The sequence below is a fragment of the Vicia villosa genome, linkage group LG6 (assembly GCF_029867415.1).
Source record: "Vicia villosa cultivar HV-30 ecotype Madison, WI linkage group LG6, Vvil1.0, whole genome shotgun sequence".
In the NCBI taxonomy this organism is placed as follows: Eukaryota; Viridiplantae; Streptophyta; class Magnoliopsida; order Fabales; family Fabaceae; genus Vicia; species Vicia villosa.
In genome coordinates this window covers 56,238,218-56,257,404 of record NC_081185.1, presented here as the reverse complement: position 1 = coordinate 56,257,404, position 19,187 = coordinate 56,238,218, and the positions used below count along the sequence as shown (strand labels likewise).

Sequence of the window (19,187 nt, the reverse complement as noted above, 5' to 3'; positions counted from 1 at the left end):
GGGAGTTTGTTAGTATGAATTTCTCCAAAAAAAAGCAATAGTCAAATAATTCTAAATAATTGAATACAATCAAATATTTAAACTGTATCATTCTCCCTCAAAATAGAATAGGATACATCTTTGATAAAATAGGCACATAAAAATACTTAGTTTTCCAACGGATTATGAAGCTCGTCGTTTTTCTGGATAAACACAGAATTAAATTACGCCTTCGTATAGTTTTAACTTTGCATCGAGAATACAATGCCATAAAGAGTTTAAATTGACAGCGAAAATATATAAAGCCTTGAGAGAATATTATGATCAAGATAATAGATGGGTACTTTAGTATATACATTTGTTTTTAATGAGCTTTACTAACTTTATTAAGTGTGTGCATATTATTAGTTTTGATTATATATAGGTAATCAGCGGCACTCTTTTGCCCTTGAAATCCGGGTGGTGCAACAGATGAAGCAGGGCCGCCGGCAACAAACTGGGGGTTGTTGGTTTTATACAAGAATATTTGGGTGATTTCTCCAATCAAAATTATAAGTATTACAATATGAATTTTTTTGTTGGGTATAATTCATCTGGTCAGGAGGATGTTCGGTAACAAACAATAATTGACATGCAGCATCAATATGATCAGACACACTTTCGCAATTTGGAGTTACAGCGGTTGTAGTGATGGTTAAATTATCTAACTTCTGATATAAGGTGTCCATTTTCACATTCATGTGGTCCAGGGTGCTAACTTCATAAAATACGCCTTTTTGAAGGGCCTTTTCCGCAGAAGCTCATTTGCTCCCCCATTGGTAATGATTTTAGGCCATATCCTCGATAAGAGCATAAGCCTCATCGAAAGGTTTGTTCATAAGCGTTCCTCATGCAACTGTGTGTAGAGTCATTCTCGTATTGTAGAGAAGACCATTTTAGAAAGTGTGGACGATAAACCACTTTTTTGAGTCTATGATGTGGGAATATTCAGATCATCTCCTTGACTCACTCTAATGCTTCGAAGAGCGATTCCTCACCCTTGTGCCTAAAAGATATGATTTGGTTCATAAGTTGCGCAGTTTTACTCGGCTGAAAGTATATGGCTAGAAACATCTTTTTAAGTTCAGTCCATGTCATTATGGAATTGAATGGAAAGGACTGCAGCCATTCTCTGGCTCTATCCCTAAGGGAAAACGGAAAAAGTCTTTGTCGAATTGCATTGGTATCCACTCTAATGTATTTCAGAATGTTCTAGTATTCGACAAAGATCGAAAGGTGCAATATATATATATATATATATATATATATATATATATATATATATATATATATATATATATATATATATATATATATATATATATATATATATATATATATTTCTCTGGAGACTTGTCTGCGTTCCCCGGGTGACATTAGGGAACGACGAGGTCGACATCACGTGGTCGTACTTTGTACTATGCTCTGTGTCACAAAGGACCGTTTCTCGGCCAAGGGTAGGATCCTCGTCCCTTCCCCTGAGGCTTGGCTCGGATCGAGGTGGACGTCTCCAAGATCCACCACCTACGCCCTTGGACTGGCTAGATCCATTGGGGTACGCCAGCTACGCAGAAGAGCGTTTAATTAGCCTCGAATGCGAGGTGTGACTTTGAGTTGTGTCTTAATTGCATAAATGCGTTTACTCTGTAGCGGATACACCATTGAGGTGTGGAATGTGTTTTAAATTGTTTTAGAATCGCATGAACACGTTAAATTTGTATCGGATACACATTAATGCATCTGGCGCGTTTTAAGCCGTATTAGAATTGCATAGATGTGTTAAATCTGTATCATAATAGGCTCAGAATACGCTTAGGTCGAATCAGAATCGCAAAAATGTGTTTAAGTGTGTATCGGAAAAGTCATCAATAGGTTGTCGTTAGAATCAGCTGCTACCCCGTGGAGAGTTATGGTCGACTCAACTGACCTTGCTTTGGTTTATTATACACGACAAAAGGTAGTTTTGGATGTAGGTATAAGATCCTTTGGGGTACCCGTAGTGGGCTTCTTATCATCTATCCTACACCCGGTATTTACCATGAACTTGTTGTATCTTCGACGTCGCCTCTACAAGTAACCCGATATTGGTGGGAAGTACATGTGACGTAAAGTTGGAGGGTGGATCCTGAACCTTTGGCTCGGGCTTCACGGAAATTGCCTCCAGACACCGACTCAACCTTAGATCTGATTCTAAGAGCCTTCATTTGCTATTATGTGGAATTCTCGAAGAAATCAAAGATTTTTATTCTAAAGAAGTGGAGCAGAAGCGGTAGTTGGCTAATCCTTGTCTTCTTTCTCGAAGACTTTCTGATTTTGAAACCTGACGAAGTAGCAACCGGTGAGGATGGAAAGCGAGCGCAGATTTGCAAAAAACCTAAGAATCGAAAAATTGACCCCCTCTTGATTTGATTATCTGAGGATGTTATAAACTGGTTAATCGAGATTTGAATTTGAACCGCAAGAATCCATATATAAAGCTTCTAAGTTTGTCCGACGATATTTTGTGAAGCAAACGTGATTTTTGTGGAAAAAGAAGGAATCAAATGTCAATTCTCACAGACAATGCCATTATTCTGTTCGGAAACCAGAATTGGACGATCTAGCTCCATGAAAGAACAAAAAATAAAGAGAGTTGGATAACCATTGATATTGAACAGTGGTCCCGATTTCTAGGTGGTGTAAGATGGACCTGCATGATAAGCATAAAAGAGTATAGTAAATTTAGAAATTAGAGATTGTGTTCCAAATCAATTTAAAATTTAAAAGGAGGGAAAATACCAACCATAACACTTGTACTTACACACAACCAATTACATTTTTTTTTATTAATTAAAAATTAACAATAAAATTGTCTCTCTCCTCTTTAATCTCAACCATCCCCATGATGTCAATTAAAAACGAAATTAAAATTTAAATAAATTTGGATTCTCTCTTTTCATTGGTTGTTCCTAAAAATATGGATTTAGGTTCGTGTCCATGCAAGTATTTCTCTAAAAGGAGTATAGTAAATTTAGAAATTAGAGATTGTGTAACTTCTCAGTATACTATATGGAATAACATAAATTATATTCAATCATCTTTCTATACTTTTTTTTCAATTTTCCAAAATTTTACCTAAATGAAAACTCAAAAATCATATTAAAGAAGAATTTTAAAAAGGTTTAGATAAATACTTCTAATTCAATATATACTGATATTATCTTTTAAAAATTAAAATTATATCAGTAACAAACATTCTTTATCACTCTATTAAAATGCTATTTTATAAAATGTGAAAGATTTTTCTCCCCCTCTCTATTCCTCCTTAAAATTCTATCTTTCCATGTCATCTAAAGTTTAGTTTCTAAACTTACTAGCATGTAGGATAGTAATAAATAAAGAAATCACTGTCATTGAGTCCTATTCTTATGCTTGAGTCCTAGTAGGTTAAAAAGTAGACTTCAATGATGCAAAATTTGTTATTCCTATGCTTGAGTCCTAGTAGGTTAAAAAATTAGACAAAAAGTAAACAAAATACAACACATCAACACCATGTTGAAATAAATACCAAAATATATGATTCTTGTTCAGCAAGCAAACTCCCCAAAATGGAATTTCATTGAAATTCTAACTCTATCAAAAATCGACCATTTATGTTCATGATGCCAAATTGCCAATGCATCATCACAGTAGTAATTCACTAGCTGTCACCATCAGTAGAGTAGTTCAGATATTATTTATTAAGTACAGCCATTTAAAATTCACAAAAGATGTTACACCAGAAGCATTAACTTGTTTTGCATAGTCAGTAATGTTGAAGAATCTGCAAAACCAAATAAAGTTACATTAGAAGAAGCATGAACTGAATAAAACAAAACAGTGACAAATAAATCTAATCAAATGGTATAATAAATAAGATCAACCACCAGAAATTATTTTACCTTGGACATTCATTCATCATAATCAATAATAATAACTCTCCACCAAATCTCTTTCCTTCGGCTGTACCACACACTCGACAAACATGTCTTTAAGTTTTTTGTGCTGAAGCATTAGATCCAGAATACCATCTTCAAGGTTTACCGCACGGTTTTTGCCCTTGTCATTATCTGAAAATACTAGTTCAGACAACCGGTCCTTTTCGGCCTGTTTGAAATATTTAACGCACTCGGAAGTCTCGTGCGTGAGCAGATGGTACGTGTACACAGTTCTCTTTTGTCCAATCCTATATGCTCTACTGATTGCCTGTCGCTCGACAGAAGGATTCCATACAACATCAAGTAGCACAACCCTCGACGCTCCAATTAAGCTAATTCCCTCGGAACAAGCTTTCGTACATGCAAGTAGAATCTTAGCTTTGCTGTTTGCATCATTGAAGTTGTGAATTAAAGACTGCTTTTCCTTCAGATCAATCATGCCATCCATGTAGAGTATTTCTTTCCCCTCGGCCCAATTGAAGATTGAGTTTAATTGCTCAACAATTAAGCGTAAAGGGGGGATGAATTGGCTGAACACGAGAACTTTTTCATTAACAGCATTACAAAGATTAACAAACTCCACCAAAAATTTTGCTTTGACGCCGACATGTGGATCCAATCTAACTTTTTCAAGCCGTTCCTTGTCGACAACAGATTCTTCTTCTTCCAATAGTTTGCTTTCGAGGAATAGAGACGGATGGACCGATGCCAGTGCCAGCTTATGCTCAAAGTTCAATATGTTCTGAGAAATTTTAATGCTCTCAAGAATTTGTTTCTGAAAACTGTCCGGCTTCAAACGAAGCACACAATCTCTTAATCCGAAAAGCTTCTTTTGAAGAATCGCGCCTTTGTAAACATGGACAAAGGGATCCATTAGCAACTTCAAATGCTTGATCTTATCATCGGAAGGATTTCCTGTTGTACTGTTTCCAGTAACCGGTTCCCAACTCCATTTTCTTGCTGCTTCCTTATGTTTCAGGCAAAACTTTTTCAGCTTGGGCGGTATCGTGTTAGGAAAAGAAGGCTTCACTATGCTGAAAGTGTTGTACAGTTCCAAGAAATTATTCTGGAAAGGAGTTCCAGAAAGCATAATTCGCTTCTTTGTTTGAATTTTTGACAACACCTTCCAAACACGACTTCTTGCATTTCTTGGCGTATGTCCTTCATCTAGAACCAACAAACCAGGAGCTTCAAGCAAAGCCTTTCTCATATAACTGTTTTCTTTTCTCTTCTGATTATTCTTTTTCTTATCTTTGCATTCCTCTTCTCCGTGGGCTAGATCCTTGAACAAAGTGTAACTGATTCCCAGAATGCTCGTTTCTTTGAACCACAAAATCAGTTTAGCCATTCGTGTCTCTTCCGTACTATGCCGCCGTGTATTAGACCAATTAGTTGCATTAACAACATCGTCATGCTCTTTAACAGATAACTCAGGATTGTTCAAATTGTGAAATGGAACACCTATGTCCCATTTTTTGAATTCGTCTTCCCAAGTAAGCAACAATCCAGCAGGAGCAACAATGACCGGCAAGCATTTCGGAAAAACTTTTAAATACGCCTTGAGAAACATGATTGTCAGCTTTGTCTTTCCAGTTCCAGGAGCATGTGAAATAATGCAACCGCCCTCCCTTTGAAGATTGGCATTCTTTAACGCTTGAAGCTCGATGTTTCCTACTAACTTATTCCAAATGAACTCAAAACCTTCTTGTTGGTGAGAATATAAGGTCTGTTTTACATCAGGAATTAGGTCCCAAACTGTTCTTTCATCGAAAGAGAAATTAGTCCCCGAGTCATTATCAGAAACATTGAAGTGTGAGTCCTGAAAGTGTGAGACATTTGCATCACCAAACGAAGCCCTTTGTCCCGAACCTTCGTAGGGATATTTATCAACCTGTGTCACATACAAAAACAATTATGCATAAACTCAGGGCTACTTCTCAAAGTCAAATCAGAGCAATTATATACAACACAGAACAAACCAAAGATGCAAACATCAGTGGCTCCTATCAACTTATCCCTTACTAGAACAACCATAAGAGAATCAAACTAAACATAAATATATTTGAACCACATGGATATCACAGCAATTAATCCCTATTTTGCTCTTCAATTTTTAAGTATATTGAGTAATACAAAATAATGCAAATCAGTTTGTCAATCACCGATCGCAAAAAGTTCCGCCATAGTTGCAATTAGACTACACTTGGTTACATAACAACAATGGTTTGTCCAAATTTTGCTAACCAAGAGTCAAATAAAAAAGTTAAGCAAGATAATATTTATATAAATCACATCAGACCATGCTTACCACTTGTGGTGAGACATCTTTAATATCAGTGACAACCCAACCACACCGCCTGCAATATACACCAATCTCTTCGTCGAGACGAATGTCATGATCACAGTCAGGGGATGAACTTCCAATTTTTTCCTGAGCAACTTCATTGGTCCCCAAATTTCCGATCTGCGGATAGTAACACATGTATTTAGTCACTTCTACTAATTTCTCCTTACAAATCTCAGAGTATATCTTATATCTTATCATTTAGACTAAAGTTTTAGCATATAAACAATTTAAATTAAAAATCAAAATCAGCTTAAGTTACTAATCCTTTAGTTCAAAATTTAAATGCTTATAAAGAGGAGGATTACCATGGATTCAGCATCAAGTTCTCTAAGGCTTGTATCCATTATATCCCATAGTACTTCCTCCTCCTCCTCGGTCTTGGTCTTTTGCACTTTCTCCACCTTTTTAAGGCTCCATATCAATGGAGCTGTCTCATTACAAACAGGTGGTGATCTTGTATCACGCCAAATAACATCTTTCATCTCCAATATAGGTGAATCATTCTGAATTCTACTATTCTTGTTTCCCCAATAGTATTCAGCAAGGAGTTGGCGTAAACGTAACTCCTTCGGCATAAAAACTGTGCTTTTTCCCCTTTGATTCAAACACAACTCTACGGATTCCTTCTTCTCGCCACTATTGCTGCTAGCTCTACCTTTATAATTGCTTCCCTTCATCTCCGTCATTTTCTGTTTCTCTGAACTCTTCATCTCCTTCTGTTTTGTTTGAATAGAAGAATCACTTTCATCATTAACACCTAAAGCTTGAACAGATTGCATTTCTTCTTCATCAAAATCACCAATAATAACACTTTCTTTGGCTTTGGATTTGGACTTGGATTTGGTTTTGCCAACATAAACATTATCATCATCATCATCATCATCAGACACATTTTTCTCTTTCATTTGCATACCTTTAGATGCTTGATGCAATTTAGAAGAAGAAGAAGGAGCCTCCATTGGAACATAAGAAACCTTTTTGTTTAAGGCATTATTTCTCTCAGAAATTTCATTATTTTGACCCACCATCTCCGCCAGCTCATTGTCACATTCTTGCCAAACCATTCCCAAACCCACATCTTTCTCCACCTCTTCCTCCACAACCACCACCTCCTCCTCCTCCTCTTTCTTCCTCCAACCCTTTTTCTTCGCTTCTTTCTCCTCACCATTATCATCATCATCATCAGCATAAGAAGAACTGCTATTATCACTGTCAGAAACTTCATTCACCTCATCAACTTGAAATTCTTCATCACTAGTTTCAATTTCCTCACTTTCATCATATTCATCTTCATCATCTTCATCATCATCATCGTCATCATCAGATTCATCTTCATACTCAGATTCATCCTCTGAATCTGTAATCAGGTTTTCAGATATCAAACCACACTCTTCATCATCAAAGCTTTCATCTTTTTCAGCTAACTCACCAATTCCTCCATTTTTCTCGCTCACTGCTTCATTTTCAACACCAACACAACCTTCAAAACTATTATTTTCACAATTTTTCAACCCTCCTTCATCTTGATCATCACCGTCATCTTTATCATCATCAGATTCATGATCTGAACCTATAATCATGTTTTCAGATATCAAACCACACTTCTCATCATCAAAGATTTCATCTTTTTCAACTAAATCACCAAGTCCTCCATTTTTCTCTCTCTCTACTTCATTCTCAACACCAATACAACCCTCAAACCTGTTTCTTTCACAATTTTCTAACCCTCCTTCACCACCATTATCAACACTATCGCCACTTTGTTCCTCATTTTCAACATCAATGTCACCCTCAAATTTGTTCTTATTACAATATCTCAACCAATCCTCATCTCCAACCTCGTCAGCATCAGCATCACCATCAACACAACCCTCAAAGTTGTTTCTTTCACAATCTTCAAACCCTTCCACATCACCATTATCAACACAACTTTGAGAAAATTTCTTATCAGAAAATTTCAACCCCTCTTCATCTCCTTCCTCGTCACTACCAATGCGAATAACATCATCATCTTCATGCAACACAAAAGACTCTTCATTTGGCTTCCTTTTCTTAGATTCCAACGAACCTGAGCCATGAAATGAAAGACTACCAAACAGCAGAACATTCTTGCTCCGAGTACGACTCGAAACACCCTCCGGCGGACCATTCTTCTTCCAACGCATATTCTTCTCCTCCTCCTTCCAACCCTTTTTCTTCGCTTCTTTCCCCTCACCATTATCATCAGCAGCATTAACACAACCCTCAAAACTGTTTATTTCACAATCTTCCAACCCTCCTTCACCAACAATATCTCCACTTTGTTCCTCATTTTTAACATCAATATCGCCAACCTCAAACTTGTTCTTGTTAAGATATTCCAACCAAGCCTCATCTCCAACCTCGTCAGCATCACCATTACCAAAATTTTCCACTTGTTCAGCACATGCCTCAGAAAATTTCAACACAGAAGGCTCTTCATCTCCTTCCTTGTCACTGTCAATGGGAATAACATCAACACCTTCATGCAACACAAAAGGCTCTTCATTTGGCTTTCTTTTTTTAGAGCTCAAACCTATATCACTTTTTCTACGGTTAGATTTCAACGAACACGCACACGAGCCATGAAATGGAATACTACCGAAGAGTGGAACATTCTTACTACGAGTTCGACTAGAAACACCAACCATTGTGACAAAAACAAGAACAATAAAAACTTTAGTTTTGTATGGTTTTAATTGATGTCAGTTTGAGAAAAAGTGGAATAGGAATGTGATGTGATGAGAAGAAGAAAAAAAAGGTATGTTGGTAAAGTACAAAAAAGAAGACAGAGAGAGAGAGAGAGAGAGTATGGTGGCGCCAAAGAAGAAGAAGATGAATCAATCACTCATTTTTCTATGTGGAATTTATAATTAATGAATAAATTTATTTTTGTATTGTTATTTTTTTTTCCAATGTATATTTAAGAGAACTTTAGGTTAAATTCTGATTTCAATTAAATTTTTTAGTCAAATTGTTAACGTACATGGATTTTAACAGTTTGGATCACTAATTGTTTTAATATTGTTAAACACTTTTTAGTAAATGTTTTTTTTACAGTAAAAATGTTGTTGTTAAATGTTTCATAAAAAATAATGTTACCACTTATTAAATTAAATGTATTAGAGTTTATAATCAAAATAAGTGTTGATTTGTTTCAGTTTTAAAAAAATGGATTTTTTCTTTGTATTTTTGAAAATAGATTTTTTTAAATTGTTTTTTAAAATATTACAAGTTTTTTTATATTTGTTTTTTCTAAAATGAAACACTAATTTTGACATCCTATAACATAAACATACATTATTGAAGACCAAAACTTAGTCAAAATCGTAATTATTTCAAAAAGTTGCATTTCAAAAATGATTTTTATTAAAATCTATTTGAAATAGCTTCAAAATTAAGTGATTTTTTGAAATTTAGATATCCAATTTTTTTTCATAAATTGATGAAATACCTAAAATCGCATTTTAAAAATAACTATTCAAACAAAAATTTTATTTGAAGCTTCTATAAAAAATTTCTTTGTAAATATTTTTTCACAAAATTATTTAACACTATAAAAATTATTTAAAAAAAAAAAAACAAAACAAACGGGTCCTAAGACATTGGGCCATGATATATAAAAGGGAAAATTAAGTACACAAAAAAGGGAAACAAACACCAAAAACCTCAAATCTGACCCATTCGAAAGTTAGGAAGGTCTAACTTGTCTATTATAAATATATAAAAAAATAAATTATCTGATAATTACATAATAAACCGTCTGATTAAAAGCTAAAATTAATCTAATTACAAGGATAAAATTGATTAATTACTCATTGTTTGTTTTATATTGACTTGGTATTTAATATCGTTGATATGGCATATCTAGGAATTTTGTTACATTTTCTTTTATTGCATAATAATTAACTTAACTTAATTATTCTGTGCATTTATATAATAAGCGTGGTTGCACTTGGTAACAGAAAAGTCAGTCGAAATTGTTTGAACTTCACACTACACACAATATTCAACTCCACCCACCATTTTCCAATATTCATTCAATCGATTTTGTTGTTAGCCATATTAATACGATTCACTACATGTCAAAAAATCACTTAATTTTAAAGTTATTTCAAATAGATTTTAATAAAAATCATTTTTAAATAATGAAATTCAAAACATAAATATTGATTCTTTAAATAATGAAACTCAATTTAATTTTTTTAATTTGTTTTGATATAGAACGCAACAAATTTTGACCATATTATATTGTTTCTATGAAAATTGATTGTTTTAATAATTAATTTATTCTTTAATAATATATTATAAAAGAATTTTAAATTTAAGCAAAAAAATATATTAAAAGAATTCTCTCTATTTTAAGATATCAGCCTTAGTAATAAGGCCTAATACTAATCGAAAAAAAGTATACCTCACTCAATTTTTTTTAAAACAAAATTGATTCTTAAGTTAACATAATATTTATAAAAATTATGTTTATGAATGATCGTAAAATATCCATTATATTAAAAAATTTATATTATCTATAAATTTTGATAATAATAAAAAATAATTTTATTTTATACATCACTCAATCTTATTGAATAGATCCATATTAAAACAGTTTTTAGTTTATAGCTAAAATACTACATAATATTTATAAAATATTAAAATTTTGTATTAGGAATATGTACATTGAAATTATCCATAATTATATACCTATGAAAATTATATTTTTTTAATGATAAAATGGTAATATTTATACTAAAAATTGCTATAATGTTTGTTTTAATAAAAAAACATGAGACAATCAAGATGTATGAAAAACATAACTTTCATATGTAAAACACAAATTTATCATTCTTTTATTCAATTTATTTTATTGTGTATTAAATATTTATAAAAAGGCTTAATAACACTTTTGGTTCTCGTGTTTTGACCAACTCATGAATTTGGTCCTTCCATTTTAAAACAGAACAAAGCAGTCCCTGAACTTGTCTAATGGATGCAATACTGGTCCCCATTTCCACTCCCAAAAAACTGATGTGTTCAAATTTTAAATGATGTGGCCAGATGTTTGTTTATGTGGAGTTGCATATTTGGAAATATAAATTATTAATTAATCATATAAATAATTGATGTAATTAATTTATTAATTCAGAAGTATAATATCTTCTCTAATCTCCTCAAATAGAATAACCTTCTTCTTCTTCTTTAGTATTTTCAATCTCATCTTCATCTTTTCTTTCCTTTTCTTCATCCAAGATTAGATTTTTCTTTGACTCTTTTGCTTTCTTTTTCTGAATTGATGTTTGGTTTGGTTGTGTATGAACATGATGAAGATTTTGTGTTATTTTTGTGCCTTCCAAAATTCTCTTTTTTATGTTCATTTTTTTAGACAAATTGATATATATATATATATATATATATATATATATATATATATATATATATATATATATATATATATATATATATATATATATATATATATATATATATATATATATATTGATGATTGATAATGCTTTATTAACAAGATAATGCAAAGAATTCAATTAAATGTGATTTTTTGTTTAAATTTTTTTCTTTATTTTCTGAAATATTAAATCAAATATTATTAAATAAAATATTCAGTTTTTAATGACGTGTAAATGCCTAGTCAGCCCCTTAATTTGGACACATCAGCTTTTTGGAGTGGAAATGGGGGTTAGGATCAGTATGGCATCCTTTAGACAAATTCAGAGACTGCTTTGTTCTGTTTTAAAATGGAAGGACCAGATTCGTGAGTTGGTCAAAACACGAGGATCAAAAGTGTTATTAAGCCTTAGACTATTTACAATGGAGGTGTTGAATTTTTTTTTCAATAGTTGAATTGGTACAATGGTGTGTTGAATCATATGTTGAAAGTGATGTGGATTATTTAGTGTTGAAAACATTCAACATGTTGAATGAGAAATTAGTGGGGGCCACATAATATTTTTGGCAAATTATTATTGGTTGTTGTGAGTGTTTATATTTTTATTTCATGATAATTATTTAATGTCATTTATTTTATAGTAAATAAATTTTTTATTAATTTTTATTTTCACCAAAATTCATCATTTTTTTTTTCTATAAATAAAGACTTGGTTCATTTGATTTGGACACACCAAAAAATTCCACTTTTTTCATAATTTTTCATAATTTCAATTGATAATAATATTAATATATAATTAATAATATTAAAATTCATCATTTTTCATAATTTCAATTGATAATAATATTAATATATAATTAATTTTAATATATAATCATAAAACAAAAATATAAAAGAAAATAAGAATATGAAATAAAAGTAGTGGGGTAGGGTGTTGAATTTTATTAAACAAAATTATTGTAGTGAGTAAAAGTTGAATGTGTGTTGAATTATTAGGTGGAAGAGAAGATGATGTGGAGTATAAAAAGTGAAAAAGTAGGGTGTTGAATTTGGAAACCATTGTAAATAGTCTTATAAAAAAGATGAATAAATTCATATTATATTTTTGCTTAAGTAAATTTATACTATATGAATTTTATATTCATACTATATTTTTTCTTATGTAAATTCATACTACATGAACCTTCTGTATATTTGTAAAAAATTATTTATTAACCATCATTATACTATATTTATTTTTTATTTATAACGATAATGTGTGACTCGTGCAAACGCACGAGTAGATGACTACTTACTTATTTTCTTTATTTTTTTCAAATAAAATATAAATTTTTGACATACCATACTACTTTTTTATAGTTTTTATAAACATTTTGTAACCATCACTATCCTTTTATATATATATATATATATATATATATATATATATATATATATATATATATATATATATATCCCTCCTCATATATATATATATATATATATATATATATATATATATATATATATATATATATATATATATATATATATATAAACTAATAAAAATATTTAAAACTATTAATATATATGAACATATATATTAATTCACTACAAAAATTATTTTTTACTCCATTGTTAATACTCTTACGGGTAATGTGAATGTATCTATGAGATATCCGTTTAGACTATTAATTTTGATGTCATATTTTAAATTTTTCTTTTCCTTCTATTTTATATAATTGAAGTTAGAGAATCAGATGTACGGTTTATTATAAGTACAGATCAATGATTAAAAGCTGGAGTATATTATTAGTCTATATTTGTAACCATGTGAATCTTAATCAATTGAAGAATGAATTCAAACTTTATAAATGATAATTTGATAAATGTGTAATGTGAATTCAGACAGGACCCGTGTGATAGCACGTGTTTCTTACTAGTTTAACTATAACATTGTGTTAACACACTAATATAAAAACATAATATTTTTATAGTTTAACGATAACAGTGTGTTATCTATCATATAAGAAAAGTCTACCATTTGAGCCATTCTTAGACTATCCACATCAGCAAATGTTCCCTCAATTTTCCACGTCATCCCCTGCTCTTCTTCATACTGATTCTGTGCTACGGAAGTTGCAAAGTTTGTGATTTGTAACGTTAAGCCTCCATCATGTTGCAGTTACAGATACTTTAATTCTCTACCCATCCACGTTCTAAACTGCTACACTTTGGTTAATCAATGATACGCCCATCCACGTTCCAATGTTTCTCTCCAATCTTCTTCTTCTACAGCGCGGTTTCAGACAACCGTTTCTCTTTCATTGGGCTTCTGATTTGTTCGTCTTCTCTCTCTTTCAACTTTGATTTTGATTTAGTTTTCAAAGTTTCAGGTTTCATGGTGTTGGCTCACGCGGAAGGGGAAAGATCCATCGCCGATGCAGTTTCTGATGATGTGTGGTGTTGGTTGTGGTGGACGGCAATTAATATTCTAAAAGAGGTTCGGTTTTATATATATTTGTTATTACTTTGTATGATTTGTTAAATTCTGTTTGGATAAGCTGTGACCTACGTTTGATGTGGGTTTATGTAGGTTCGATGATGAAGCACAAGTTTGCTTGACCATAAAAAAGAAAGGATGGCAATGAGAGAGATTGATCGGTTCTTTGTAGTATTTTGATTTTGTTTATGCTTTGAATTTCAGGTGGCGGTTCGTTTCGATTTGGATTTCTAATGCTGCCTCAGGTATAATGCTTAAATTTTTTAACCGCATTAAAGATTGTTTATTCGACGTTGTTGGAATTGAAATTCTGTTGAAATTATGCAGGATGGGAAAAGTAAGAGAATAGTATAACATGGTATATCTTGCCATCATTTCAGTATTTGGATGGGCTTATAGCTTGCCACTTACGTTCAGCATTCAGGTATAAATATAATCAACCAATTAACACTTCATCTTTTGGCAGAAGAATGATAAGTAACACCGGTTTTCAACTCTGATTTAGGATTTTGCGTATCTTTATGATCCAAACAATGAGACTGCTGGAGCGTCATTCGTGAAGCTGAATCTTCTTCCATCATCACCAATGCAATCTAATTGATTCTACCTTAATTCCATTCTCTTCAGGTACATTTTCATCCAATTTTCAATCATGAGTTTCAATCATCGGTTGATTTCATTTTATGCAAGAGGCTCTCAGGATATGAAGTGTGTTGGAATGCAGTATCTTGAAGTTGTTCGTAAGCTTAAGGAATGGGGGTTTCAACCTAAAAGGAGTATTTATTTGGCTTTTGCTCTTAATGAGGAGATTGGTGGACTTGATGATGCTGAGAAGTTTTCTCTTTCTAGAGTTTTTCAGGATTTGAAGGTTGGTACAACCCTTGATGAAGATAACTAAACATTTCCTCTTCTTAATTTTTTACTTTATAGCATAAACACTTATAGCACTTACATTGCCTCTTTATTCATTTCAACTTTGTATTCACTTTCAAACACACAGGGCTTCCTTCTCCGGACGACCATTGCAGGGCATTCTATGCAGAGAGGAGTCCGTGGTGGTAGGTGATCAAGGGTGTTGGGATTCCTGGGCATGGGGCCAAACTTTATGATAACTCTGCTATGGAGAATCTTTTGAAGAGTATTGAGACCATCCGAAAGCAGCGTGCCTCACAGTTTGACTTGATAAACTCCGGCTTGAAGGATCTTGGGGAAGTTGTTTCTATTAACCCGGTCTTTTTGAAAGCTGGAACTCCATCACCAATAGTAAGTCAATCATGGTTGTGGACAACTATTTAAACCTTTATGTAATACATACGATTGATCGTTCCATGAATAGAATAGAATCAAAAACACAATCTTGCTCAACATTTTTTTCACATTGTAGAGGAGTCTTCCTGCCAACTATGCTATGCTTACTTTTGAAATGACACTTCATTTCACATATTTGTGTATTAGCGCGTTAAGAAATTCCAGCAATTGTCAAGGTTGAATTCCTCCGAATGATTATACTTTTGCTCTGTACCAGGGTTTTGTCATGAATTTGCATCAATCTGAAGCAGAAGCTGGATTTGATATTAGAGTGCCACCAACTACGGATACAAAATCACTGGAGAGGTGAATTGCCGAAGAGTGGGCGCCTACTTGGCGTAATATGTATAATCTCCTTATTTTGAGTTGATTATCTGTTGATTTACATTGTAAATGTCTTTAAAATGCAAAACGATTTCATATGTCAATTTTGCTTTATGATTTTTCTCTTCACAGCCATGGAAACATTTGTAATTCTTTCATATTATTTGTTACAGGAAATTATTGATATGTGTGATTATTCTGTTGGGCTGAGCCGACAATTGAAGGGATCAATTATCCCATCGGAATGTAAGTTTTTTTATTTATGTTTTGATGCTAATTTCTTTCCTTGATGTTTTTGTTCTGAGTTAATTTTTTCAATGCTTTTGCTTTACAGGTCCAGAGCATATGATGTTTGAGGTTTGATATTAACCTGTGATTGTTCTATTATTTACTATTTGATCGTGGGGGTTTATTTATGAAATTTAACTGTTTGCTCTTACACTACAGGTATGGAACCCCCTGGAAACCGTAGGTGTAATCACTGCTTTCAATTTTCCATGTGCTGTAATAGGTATGCTTTTTGTTTTCCTATCTCAACACTCACATTAATAAACTTCTGGTCATGTATTCCAAACTTCAAGTAAACTACTTTGCATATTCTAATGATTAAAATGTTATGTACATACCCTGATCATTTCTATTTTGTCTTAGGATGAAATGCTTGCATTGCACTAGAAACTAAAATTGTTACAGCGTAATAAGATGGTGCTCCCTATGTTAGTGAAATTGAAATTGACAGGATCTGAATTTTGGTATAAATGAATTGGTGATCAAAGATGTGATAGTATGCGAGAAGTAGAAGAGAGCATGGTGTCATTGTCTGTGAGTAGTGTTCTCTTTGGAGCTTTAATCTAACACTACACATTGGAGCATGGTAGTAAGTTGACACCTATAGATAAGGATGTTGGTATATGTAGTTTGTAATGTACAGTGTTAAGTTCTGTAGCATTTGTATAGGTGGGTGTTAATTCGTATCTACACTTACTTTGCGAAGTAGTTCGTCTGTCGATCAATAAGCGAGGAACGGATGAAGGGGCTCCACAAGAGTTGTGGCAACAAGAGCTGAAATTGACTTGAAAATTTTGGCTGATGAGTATCAAAGGAGGGACAGTGTCCCTCTTGATCGTGCCATTGTTAAGGATACCACTGGTGACTATGAGAAAATGCTTTTGGCACTTTTAGGACATGATGATGCCGTTATTAGGAAGAGAGCAAAACTTGAATGTTTCTATCGATGTTTCGAGCCTGCTCTAAAACTATGCTCCAGTATTCAGGGAAGCCTTCCAAGGAGAATTATCTTTCATCAAAGTGATGTCCCAATTCTACCGTCTTGGTTCGGTCGCTGTAGGATTTTCTGCTGCATTGGTGATTGAGTCATTAATTCGATAGCTTCCTTTTCGGCTTCGGTTATGAGGAATGCTCGATCCTTTTTCTGATTGAGCTATTGTTTCTTCGTCGTCTTCTCGATCAGGTTTGAGCATTATTTTTTAGAATGGACCGGCGACGTAGTTTGTTTCTTTGGGCATTTGTTCTATTGGGTTTTTGTTGTGTTATGGTGCAGTCTTGGATATTTGCTCTATTATTGTGGTGCAGTCTTTGACGTCTAAGCGTCACGGAAGTATTAGTGCGGAAGATGGCGTGGGACTAATGTTATGGTGTGATTTCTATACCTGAATTTTCTCACTGGCTGCGTTTGAACAGAACAGTGCCGACATTGGTTGTGGGCTGATTTTTGAAGTGCCTTCTATTTTGTATTGCTTATATTTTGAATCTTTTATTTCAGGTTGCATGTGTACCATGTGTTGTCGTTGTTGGTGGAGTCATGTCTATGCTCATGGTAAGAGTTACTACCTATGTGTCTAACGCTTAGGGGTATTACAATGGCTAAGGTTGTTAACTTTGGTTTGCAGAGTGATGTCACTGGTGTTTTGACAAGGTTGTTGCGGTCTGAGATGGTTTCATCGACGTTGAGGTTGATGAGAGTGTTCCCCGTGGTGGTGGACATGAAGTTTTTGCGATAATGAGGTTGTAAAAAAGGTCCACGACCGTGAAAACCTCCGCGACAACGACGGCAGTGGTTAATATTCGGTCTCATCTTTGATTATATCATTTCTGTAGATGACATCGGGAACCTGTTTCTAAACCTGTATCTCAATCCCCACGACAAATTTTGCTTCCTTCATCATTGTATACAACGAGTCTCCCTAGCGATGAAGTGAGTTTGCTGTATAAATTTCTCTAATATTTACCAATAATTTCATTTTGAATTGTCCTAAATTAGTTTTAAAGTTATTCTTTGGAGTGCAGGGATTATAGCATGAGTTACACACTGACACAGTCTTCATTCCAGTGTGGGTAAGTTCATGCCATTTTATTCTTACTTTTCCTTTTAAGTTTTATACAGGACATAACATTTTAACCATATATAGACACTTCCTAAACATTGCTTTGAATTGTGATGCTATTGTTGGTTTGTGTATATTGCTTGATTTGAATAATCTAGGTCTATCCTCTAGCAGATACTTGTGTTTTACTGGCTGAAATTTTGACTTTTTTCCTTCATTTTATTATTTTGAAAAAACAACTTATGGTTTATGTATCATTTCCATGTACTCATAGTAAAATATAGTTGTAGACATATGTGGAATAATAACTCTTGAGTTAGATACTATTAGTGTAGATATTTTGGAAAATTATATTATTACATGTCTTCTGTTTTGGCCAAAATATGGTGTTGAGATCATCAAAAATTTCTTTAAATAGCATACTGTTCCAGACTGTACTTTAAGAGCTTCTATCGGCATAGCAGTCAGTGATACACCTATCGGTCCATTCGAATATCTCGGTAGCCAAAGACCGCATGGATATCAAAGCAGGGACATGACAGTTTTTAACGACGAAGACGGTGTCGCATATCTGATATACTCATCTGAAGGAAACAATGTAATGCACATTGGACCCTTGACTGCAGATTATCTCAATGTGACATCTGGTATGAGAAGGGTTTTCGTCAGACAGCGAAGAGAAAATAAATGTGATATCTATTAACATATATGAAAAATTTAGTCTACTATCATGAACTTACATAATAACTAATCCTCATTGTGTTTATTCTTAACCACTTGACAGGGCCTAATTGAATTGCACAATTATCTCACAAGTGTTTATGAAGAAGGTGATGCAAGATCAACCTTAATCACTATTACTGTTTCAATTCATAGTGATTTCATCTCAGGCATGGACATAACCGATTTATTATTTTTCGATTGTAGGTGAGGACACATGTGTCAGGCCTGATTGGAAAGAAGTTTTAAAACACCCGAATTCTACAGA

General features: G+C 33.2%; 1 protein-coding gene, 1 non-coding gene and 1 pseudogene across 2 annotated transcripts; 2 read left to right on the top strand and 1 right to left on the bottom strand.

The window, feature by feature from the left end:
- The first annotated feature begins 946 nt into the window (after positions 1–946).
- Positions 947–1,053, top strand: LOC131615394 (small nucleolar RNA R71). The gene has a single exon (XR_009287811.1). It is a non-coding gene; the product is annotated as a small nucleolar RNA R71 (small nucleolar RNA).
- A 2,592-nt stretch (positions 1,054–3,645) lies between these two features.
- Positions 3,646–8,990, bottom strand: LOC131613693 (SNF2 domain-containing protein CLASSY 4-like). The gene is made up of 4 exons (XM_058885340.1): positions 6,627–8,990; positions 6,283–6,438; positions 3,939–5,865; positions 3,646–3,820 (listed from the first exon to the last, which is right to left on the bottom strand). The coding sequence occupies exons 1-3, from the start codon at positions 8,988–8,990 to the stop codon at positions 3,961–3,963; spliced, it is 4,425 nt and encodes a 1,474-aa protein (XP_058741323.1). The 3' UTR covers positions 3,646–3,820; positions 3,939–3,960.
- Positions 8,991–14,865: 5,875 nt separating this feature from the next.
- LOC131613692 (uncharacterized) lies at positions 14,866–17,227 on the top strand (annotated as a pseudogene).
- The last annotated feature ends 1,960 nt before the right edge of the window (positions 17,228–19,187 follow it).